General features: G+C 43.8%; 1 protein-coding gene across 1 annotated transcript in view; it reads right to left on the reverse strand.

The window, feature by feature from the left end:
* Positions 1 to 10,209, reverse strand: part of GFRA3 (GDNF family receptor alpha 3) — a 12,685-nt gene continuing 2,476 nt past the window's right edge. The window contains exons 3-9 of the mRNA XM_046900430.1: positions 8,851 to 9,126; positions 8,102 to 8,194; positions 7,344 to 7,689; positions 7,158 to 7,267; positions 5,917 to 6,051; positions 4,545 to 4,675; positions 1 to 4,230 (exon numbers count right to left, since the gene is read on the reverse strand). Of these exons, the coding sequence (XP_046756386.1) occupies positions 4,096 to 4,230; positions 4,545 to 4,675; positions 5,917 to 6,051; positions 7,158 to 7,267; positions 7,344 to 7,689; positions 8,102 to 8,194; positions 8,851 to 9,126 (1,226 nt within the window). The 3' untranslated portion in view covers positions 1 to 4,095. The remainder of the gene's footprint in view (positions 4,231 to 4,544; positions 4,676 to 5,916; positions 6,052 to 7,157; positions 7,268 to 7,343; positions 7,690 to 8,101; positions 8,195 to 8,850; positions 9,127 to 10,209) is intronic.

Below are 10,209 nucleotides of genomic sequence, written 5' to 3' on the forward strand. Positions count from 1 at the left end.
TAAAATTGCAAGATAAATTTTATTAGCGACTCTTGGTATTATTTTACGCACTTAAAAATATTTCACATTACAACAAGTAGAGGTTTCTTCCTTTTGTATGCTTGCTGAGATGTCAACATTAAGACTGTCAGAACAGAGCATTTCTATTATGTTATTTTTGTATTTAGAGCAGAGGTGTTTGCAGGATGTTGTCTTCCAGTTTCTAGTGAATAAACACTGAGGTTTTTATGTTTTATTCTTGTATTTGTAAATTGCCTTGCAGTACAGATAGTAGGAAGTGTTCTGAAAGGGCTGCAGTGCTAGCAGAACTGGACAGTTACTGACATGACATTTTTAGTAGTAGTTGTGCATGCATGTATGCTGTGACATTGAGCAGCTCTGGTATCTGGAGGTTAGAAGCTACATAAATCTAAATGAAAATGGATTTGTGTACACATCCGAGCGAGTACCTACAAGTGCAGGTGTATTTAGAGGTGATTTTTGATTCCAGTTATTGACGAACAATTGTAAGAGGCAGCTGTCTATATAAAAGTGCATATGAATGTGGAAAAGGGACATTTGAAGAAAATGTTGTTCTGTTTCATTTCTGTCTATAGCAGGATTTTGTCGGACTGTAAAGCATTTTCCTGTGTAATCCAGGACGTGACTAGAGGCTGCAGTTGCCACCAACAATTTTCTTAGTAGGGGCAAGGGGACTAGAAGTCCACAGTGTGATGAATATGAACAACAAAATAATAATAGCTTTTCCCATATCAGCCTGACTTAGAGTACCAAAGTGCAGAAAGAGGAAAGCTCACAATGCAGATGAATAGAAGATGGACACTGCTCGTGGAAAGCTATTTCATCTTTCTTATAAATGTTCACGCTGATTTGTGGAATATTGTAAAGAACATTCTCCTTTTCCCTTTCACTAACAAGTAATCTCTGGAGATGACAGAACACACTCTACAGTTCCAGCCCCACCATATGGAGGATGGCCAAATGTAGATCTCAGAGTCCTATAATAACACAGTCTGTTTTCATTAGAGAGGTAGCAAACATGGAAACAATGCTGTCTCTTCAATCACATAGCCATGTTTCAGTCGATGGTGAGTGTATGGGAACTGTTGAATCACGGCCTGAACCACTGATTGATCACCTGAGGGGAGTGTTGAGTCAGCCCTGGGAGCACAGGTGAAGGCCATTCAGTTGAGTGAATGGAAGGCGTGGAGCCTGGCTGCACCTCTCCTAGACCCCATTTAAGGGCTGACTGCCACTGAGGAAGGATTCCTTTCTGGAGTGGCTCCTTTTTGGAGTTTTTCTGCAAGCCTACAACACAGGTGAGTATTTTTGTTTATTTTCAACTATCCCTTTGTACTGTGATAATCTTTCTAGCCAAACCACAATGCTCTGTATATTTATTGATTGTACAGGGGGAAATACCAGCATTCTGACTCCTCTGAGTTAAGACTATAGAATCACTAAGGTTGGAGAAGACCTCCAAGATTACCTAGGCTAACCATCCACCCACCTCCAATACTTCCCCTCTAAACCACATCCCTCAGTACAACATCTAAACCTTTCTTGAATACCTCCAGGGACGGAGACTCAACCACCTCCCTGGGCAGCCCATTCCAGCAGCTGACTGCCCCTTCAGAGAATTTTTCCTGACATCCAGCCGGAATCTCCCCTGGTGCAACTTGAGGCTATTCCCTCTAGTCTTATCGCCAGTTATGTGGGAGAAGAGGCTGATTCCCCACCTCACCACAACCTCCTCTTGGATAGTTGTAGAGAACTAAAGGTCACTCCTAAGCCTCCTCTTCTCTCAAGATGACATGATTCTTGTTCCTTTTGCATGGCAATGCGGTGTTGCTCTTCTGTGCATCAGAGGAACAGCTTCTATTCCATACGATCATTTCCCTGCCCTACCTGCCCAAGGAGATGAGCGAAGGCTAGAATTTGAAATGGCAATATTATCACTGCAGAGAAGGACAGCTACAGGTGCACTGAGATACGTGCAGCAATGGAAGATTTTCTAGTAAGAAGGGTTTGACAGTGACTGGGAACCAAAACATATTACCTAGTTGGTACCTTCATGAGGTACAGATAAAACACAGGGTAAAAAGAAATAGCCAGTTGTTCTGCATCTATTCTGGAGCATAATATTGCTCAGCTGTGCATAATATTGTCCAGATCTGTTGCTTTTCATAGAATAAACAAGAGGCATTATACATGTGTATGGAGAAGCTGCGTCAAACTGAGTTTCTAGCTATCCTCAAAGTGTGGGTTGGCTGATGAGGCACCTCTTGCACGCAATTGATTGTGGACTGTTAACCTATGCTCAGAAATCAATATTCACTTAACACCACATTCTAACAGGCCAACGTAGCATAAAATAACAGCAGTTACATAGTGCACACGTTTACATTCAGAATAAACAGATTATGAAATAGAACTTGGCAGAGGAGGAGGCTGGCAGGAGGTGAAATGGGAAAATGCCAACTTCAGTGTGTGGAGAGGTACAAGCTAGTTCCAGTTCCTGGAGGCTTTTGCAACTGGATGACCCAGGGGATCTGTGGTGAACAGAGCATCACCTTCCCTAGGCATCTCTAAAAACATCTCTTTGGCCTGAGGTCTAGTAAGGTCATCTTTGGCTAGGTAAATTTACTAGGGTTGAGTACAGGAATCCCTACTAATCCACAAAACACAAGTTGGTTGCTATCCATGATAAAGGATAATATATATAGTTACAAGGGGCAAAACAGAAAGGAGCAAGAATATAAACTGGAGTACAGTGTCTTCAAACTGGAATGGTATTTTTCATATATTTAAAAGAATGAATTGAAAAAAATATATAAGGGGACTGAAAGTAGTTGAGAACTGGTGTTTTACAGGGATTTTATGTTCATGCTAATTTAGCTTTACTTGTAACCACCCTGCAGCGAGGGCTCTTAATCTTCACCGTAGAATCACCAATGTTGGGAAAGACCTCCAATATAATCTAGGCCAACCGTCCACCCACCTCCAATATTTCCCCACTAAACCTGTCCCTTAGTACAACATCTAAACCTTTCTTGAACACCTCCAGGGATGGTGACTCAACCACCTCCCTGGACAGCCCATTCCAGCAGCTGACCACTCTTTTGGAGAAGAAATTTTTCCTAATATCTAACCTGAGCCTCCCCTGGTGCAACTGGAGGCCATTCCCTCTAGTTCCATCACTACTTACGCAGGAGAAGAGGCTGACCCTCACCTTGCCACAACCTCCTTTCAGGTAGTTGTAGGGGGTGATAAGATTTCCTGAGCCTCCTCTTTCCCAGACTGAACAATCCAAGTTCCCTCAGCTGCTCCTCATAAGGCTTGTGCTTCAGACCTTTCACCAGCTTTGCTGCCCTCCTTTGGATACACTCCAAGGCCTTGATGTCTTTCTTGTAGTAAGGGGCCAAAAACTGAACACAGTATCTGAGATGCAGCCTCACCAGAGCTGAATACAGGGCATATCGCTTCTCTGCTCCTGCTGGCAATGCTATTTCTTATACTAGCCAGGATGCCATTGCTCTTCTTGGCTGCCTGGGCACGCTGCTGGCTTGTGTTTAGCCAAGCATCAATCAACACCCCCAGGTCCATTTCTTCCAGGCAGTCTTCCAGCCACTCTGCCCCAGGCCTGTAGTGTTACCTGGGGTTGTTGTGGCCAAAGCGCAGGACCTGACACTTAAGGATGGTACTCTATGCCTAAGGAAGAGCTCAAACAGGTAGGGTGGTAGGAAACAGTGTCACGTGCATCCCTCTAGTTAGAAACCTAACCCCACACAAGTTCTGACAGAATGCAGACTTGTTTTTAAATACTGTGGCTGAATATTAGCCTGACTGTCACTCAAAATGCTAAATGTGGCAGAAGCAATGGTGAGCACCAAATCTGCATCTCTCAGTGCAGACTGGAAGAAAGAGGGGTGCAAGTCAGGGAGAGGCTTTCAGTGACTGCAGTTACAGGTTAAGGCTGTTCCCTTCCTCTTTTACAGAGGCTTTTTGTTTCTTGAGGGTAAATCAGTAACAGGAGGTGCCTGGATATGGGATAAGATTAATAATATGGGAAGGAAAGATGTCACTTATGCCAAGTTAAAGTGGGCTCAGCAGCAGGGGAAGGAATAGAGACAGAGATGGCCAAGAAACAGCAGCTCCAGAATATACAGAGGAGGCCATAGGCAAAATGCTGTGTTCAGAGGTGTCTTGCTGCGTCTTCACTTCAGCCACCTAAGAAATGAAAAGGAGGAATGAATCCCAGTTAGTCCTGTTTGTGCTCAAACACCAATAGCAGAAGGGCCTCAAGCTCTGGACACTGATATGGATATGACACTGTAGAAAACTTCTGCAGCCAGGCAGCATGGTCTCCAATTTCTGCTTGTCTGTGGAAGGAATATCTTGAGTCAAAGCAGTCTATGTTTCTACATGCACATGGCATCCCTCACTTTGATGTCCAAAATAATACATTTCTAGATTACAGGGTTTTTGAACTACTGTCTCTAGGCCATTTGACCTGACACTGGAGGCAACAAAACAATGCATACCTGGGACACTTCCGAAGCAAGAGATGTGCTGGCACTGTCTCCTTGGAAACTTAGAGAAGATGAATAATATAAGTCTTTCTGTCTTTCCAGACCTGTCAGCTTCTGGTGCATTTGAGACCAAATAGCATTTTCTGCAAACAGAAGCAAAGTGAGAGTCTTATTGTGCTTTTCTTGTAGTCTGTAGTATCTCAGGTGGGATGTTCAGGCTGTAGGTGTATCTGTAGTGCTGCACATAAGGCTTTTCAGTACAGCAGTAGGTAGATTTAAATATTAATCTTTTATCTAAAGATGGTAGTTTATTTGTTTGATATACTTCAGAACCTTTTACAAAACATAAAATATTTAAATCTTATTAAGGTCTGTTGCTAATACACTAGGGAGATAAAAGAAATACCAGCTTAGGATTATATACATCATAGAATATCCCAAGTTGGGAGGGACCCACAAGGACCATCAAGTCTGCCTCCTGGCTCCACATAGGAAATACCTGGACATAACCTGATTTTTGGAATTGCTATGCTGCTGAATCTACTGACAAGGACTGTGTCAGGAGCTATTCATCTTGGCAAAATAAGGGCCAAAGACAAGCACAGGATGATCAGAAGTCTGAAGCACCTCTCCTATGAAGATGGGCTGATGGACCTTGGCTTGTTCAGTCTGGAGAAGAGAAGGCTCCAGGGAGACCTCATTACAGCCTTCCAGTACTTAAAGGAGATTATAATCAGGAAGAAAAACAACTTTTTAGACAGGTAGATAGTGATAGGACAAGAGGAAATGGTTTTAAACTCAAGGAGGGCAGATTTAGATTAGATGCTGGGGAAGTTTTTTACTGAGAGGGTGGTGAGGTGCTGGAACAGGCTGCCCAGAGAGGTTGTGGATGTCCCACCCCTGGACACATTCAAGGCCAGGTTGGATGGGGCCCTGGGCAACTTGATCTAGCGACTGGCAACCCTGCCCGCAGCAGATGATCTTTGAGGTCCCTTCCAACCCAAGCAGCTCTATGATTCTATGAAAGGACTGAGAGTGGAAACCAAAACACCATAATCCTAGTGCATGGATGTGACTACTCAACAACCTATGGATACAGCATGTCTGACCTCCCCACAGTGTTGCTTTTTTGCAACCCCTTCATTTGAATGCTGTTTGTGGATAGCTTCATAGTGTTTGAGATGAACAGAAGTGTTGGTAAAAGATACAGAAACACTTCCAAAAGCAGATCCATGCTAGTCTTGTAGGTTGGTTATGAGATCATGGAAATGCTGCAGAAGACAGAAGTATATACTAGAGCAATGCAGGGTAGGATCTTGAAATCAACAGGTTTTGAACTTCCCTGTGCTGAGTTGCTTCCCCATTTCTGTGACATATTGCTTACCAAGGCATTTGTTGCTCCCAAACATGCCAAGTATCTGGTCACACTTCTCCTTCTGGTTGCCGCTGCTTTCACAAGTACACCACAGGGAGACCTCCACGCTGGAGTTACTGATGTAGTTGGGTGTCATAGGTGTGCCTGTCCCAAGCCCCCAGAAATGGGAATCAGGATTTACTTCATCAAATGAAAGAAGCATGATGAGTCCCCTTATCCTAAGGGCAACACTGCCCTGGAGGCAACAGCCTTCCATTACTCAGAAGTCACCTTGCAGAGCCTCTGCAAGGTGACCCATGTGTGGTGAACATATGTGCAGTCTGCTGCCCTGTGAGAAAGGGTGGAGATTGCTACCCCTGACTCAGTCAATAATATGATGATGCACACTGATAATCGAACTTTGTGCAAACGTTAGATTGCAGGATGTGAAGCATCTGCAGAGATTCAATGGCAGTACTGGCGCATGGCTCTCCTAACTCTCATGTAGCTGGCAGCACTCCGTGGCCAAATGCTTTTTTTGCCAAACAAGTGCTGCACACTTGTAGTGTGCCATTCAGAGCACTGAGCTTATTTGGCTTGAAAACAGCAAAGACATCTGGAAAACCAGAAGATATAGTCTAGAATTACAGCTTCTGAGATACTACTGCATTTTGTAGCTCCTTTGAGCCACTCTGAAAAAGTAAAAGCAATTTGGCAGTGAATACCTGTAGCTAAAGACAACCTTCCATTCAACAGCTGGTAGTGCCTTGTGTAACTGTTGTTCTGACTGGCTCTGAGAAAATAGTGCATACACAGTGTTAAACCAGCATGAGTCTAAACATCAAGCAACAAGGGAATGTCAGCTTTAACAATGATCTTACAACTGGATTCTGCTGTGACTGTGATGCAGCTCCAGCAGCAGGAATAACTTAATCCATACAAGCTGAGAGACTCAGCAGAAGGGTATTTAGAGCACTTTGCATCAGCTGGTGATGCAAACAAAAATGCAAGAATCCCAGGCAAGTGCTGCTGCTTTGCCAGCAGAGGATGGGACAAAGCAGAGTGATAAATGCCACGAAGGAGCTCTCTTTGTGCTGCATTTACCGCAGAAACAAGTGGAAGAACTAGCATCCATTAGGCTAAGGCATGTTCATTGGCATGCTGAGCACTATTACCTGCAGCAAAGCAAGACAGACCCTCTCAGCATAACAATGTGGCTACTAGTTTGTTGCCTGAAGGTAACCCTGTATGTTCCTGTGGGCATCACTTACCAATCATCCCCATGTAAGCCTGCAGGCATGCAGCATGGTTGTGCTGAGAGCAACCATCTGGGGACATATCTGCAGGTTGGCAGTTTTGTTGGAAATCAGCCAGTCGGGATCTGTAGGAATGAAAATGAGACTATCAGTGTCTCTCACTCTCTTCTGGTGGCTGGTGCCTACTGCTGCCAGACCTACTTGCAGATACGGTCTTCCAAGCAGGAGTCCAGAAGCCAAAGGCAATTGGGTTTGGTGCTATACTGAAAGGAACAATCGGGAACAATAGTTTTCCGGCGTCGTTCTCCACAGAGTTCATCCTGACATGGACAGAATAGGATCCTTCTAGTGAAATCCTCAGGGACTTTCTCAAAGAAATTTCTTAGCCCTCGATGGCATTTGCGACGGTCACACATGTCCTCACTTCCTGCCCCTCTGGTGCAGATTGAGGCATAGTCTGTGCGCAGCCGAACACACTTCTTGCTCAGATTACAGACGTGAGTTGCTTTCAGGCATGGGTTTGTTGCATCTCCTGCTAACTGAGAGCCTATGAAGCCAAAATAAATCTGTAAACAAAGAAGCAGATCTCCAGAAGAAATTTCATATAGAAATAGGAGTAGCCCTTATTTGATGGACAAATTGGGAACATCAGAATGAACGAAGTCCTGCTATGTGCTTGTAGTAAGACATTACAGAGATGCTAGTTATAAAATCACGTATTTTATTGGTTCATGTTAGGATGTTTTTTTTCAGAGAATACATCGTGTTATTCCCTCTTTCATGGGCCTGGGTCTGTAACTGTATTTACATTTAGAGTGCAAATACAGGCAAGTATCCAGAGCAGGCATTCATCTGATTAAAAGGACAATCACCTCAAATCATTATTATTAATAATTTTTAGCCCCTCAACAGGTAAGAAAGGTAAAGAATTGTATCATGTACTTGTTACAAACTATTACCTGATACTAGAGCTGCCAGTTCGTTATAATCTGTTTTCCAGTGCTCTTCAATTGCTGGATTCTCATAGGGAGAGGTTTCCAAATTGAAATAACCTGGGCAAGACACAAGGTGTTTTATGCAATGAGAGACATGCCAGCTTTTTTTTTTCTTTTTTTTTCCTTATTCACGTTTCTTCAGGCCGGAGTTCAGAGGTGCTCTGTCCTGTTGAAAGCCAAATGCCCAGAAGGGTTCTGCTGGAGATGCAAAGGTGTTATTGTGTAGCAACAGCATTACATTTTGTCATTAGATTTCCTCTGGCTGGAATTTGGCCTATGTTGAAATCAGCATTTTTTCAGCCTCAGTGCTAAGGAGTTGTGCAGGACAGGTAGTTCCTGGTGGCAGGCTGTTAGAAGCATCCCACTAAAGCTGGAGAGAAGCAAAATGCTGCTCAGGGATGCCATTACAGTATGTGATAAACTCATATCCGTTTTTAGTGACAGACAGTGTAAACATTTTGAGGTGATTTTCACACAACTACAGTTAAGTAATTGTCTCAAAGTTGCTATCTTTGTTAGTCAGGATCCCTGGTGTATTTGAGGGGCAAATCTCAGACCAGATTGGTTTTCCATGCATATCATACAGAGCAGTAATGACCAGGAGACCAAAGGGGTACCTTCAGTACTGGGAAGCAGCTTTTCAGCACTGCTTTCAGGTGGGGGGGGGGCAGTGTTAAGCCTTACTAGTGCCTTCTAAATTTATTTTATCTCACCATCTGTCATGCTGGAGTGAACGGTCCAGAAAATGCGCAGGCAATGCTCCTGTCTCTTCATGCGCCGATGGCACTTGCAGTGCAGTAAAGAGCTGTTCCCGAGGTACAGCTCTGCATTCAGGCATCTGACCCTGCTATCATGATCCAGCGTGACAAAGCGCGTCTTAGCGAGGTCACAGTTTTCCAGAGTCCTGTAGGTGGCATTGCAGAGGGAGTCTAAGAGGCACAGCTGTTCTGCTACTATGCAATCACTCCGTGGCAGAGCCAGGAAGTCTCCTGGTAGAGAAGGGAAAAGATTGTTAGGATTTCAGTCATGATGAATGCCACACAAACACCCTGTCACTGTTTTGTAGGCATCTTCAGGAAGAACTCAAGGGGCAGAACTGGTGGGGGTCCTTCATATTGGAGCAGTATGAGCAGTATGGAGCAAGACCTCTCTCAGTTTACAAACAAAAGCATGAGTATTAGCGTGTGAAAGAGAGAACAAAAGATTAATGATAAATCTCCAACATGATTTTGTTTAAAAACATTCTCCTCCCTTTTTTTTAAAGCCAGCTTTAACTCTTTCCGTTTGGCTGGGATGAGAGGTGGCTCTCTATTTTCCTAGAGCAGTACTTCCCTAAGAAAACCTTGGCTTTGCTGAGGCCTTCTCTGAAGAAGCTCTCCTATCTGGGTAATAAGAAGCTTAGTGCAATAAGCAGTACTAACACCACACTGTGTGGTGTAAGTCAGTAGTGCTGCTGTTGCTTACACAGGTCACTCTGAAAGTAATGACTCCTATTTATTTGCACTGAAACTACAACAGATACAAAGAGCACAATAACACCATTTGATAGAGAAAATTCTCAGCTACAAAACACTGTTTTTCAACACAGTCACCACCGTTAGTTGTGCATTTTCACCAGTGATGAACAAGAGCCTATTTGTTGTGCTCATAAAAGTCTGCATCAGGGAAGGTGCCCCACTACCACCACTGCTGAAACACACCACCCACTTCTTACTGTGCTGACATTCAGCAAGCATCAGTTAAAGTCAATGGGTGCGATTTTTTCTACACGGGGGAATTCAGTTCCACACCTTTGCTTCATATGTGCTTCCATGTCAGAGACCATTCGGTCAGACTGCCCCTCTACCGCCATCTGTCACATAGCAACAAAACGTAATGCACTATTGGTGGGAAGGTTCATCCACTGCTGCCATACTGCCAACATCTGCCTCTGTCATCGTGGGCCAACATCATCAAATGACTTTTGGAGCAACCCTTGTATATACTGGTCATTAAGAGATGCACTGAGAAAGCCATTTGCAAGGCATAAGAGCAACTAATTTGTTGAGCTTGGAAACTTAATAATAACAATA

The sequence above is a fragment of the Gallus gallus genome, chromosome 13 (genome assembly GCF_016699485.2).
Source record: "Gallus gallus isolate bGalGal1 chromosome 13, bGalGal1.mat.broiler.GRCg7b, whole genome shotgun sequence".
In the NCBI taxonomy this organism is placed as follows: domain Eukaryota; kingdom Metazoa; phylum Chordata; class Aves; order Galliformes; family Phasianidae; genus Gallus; species Gallus gallus.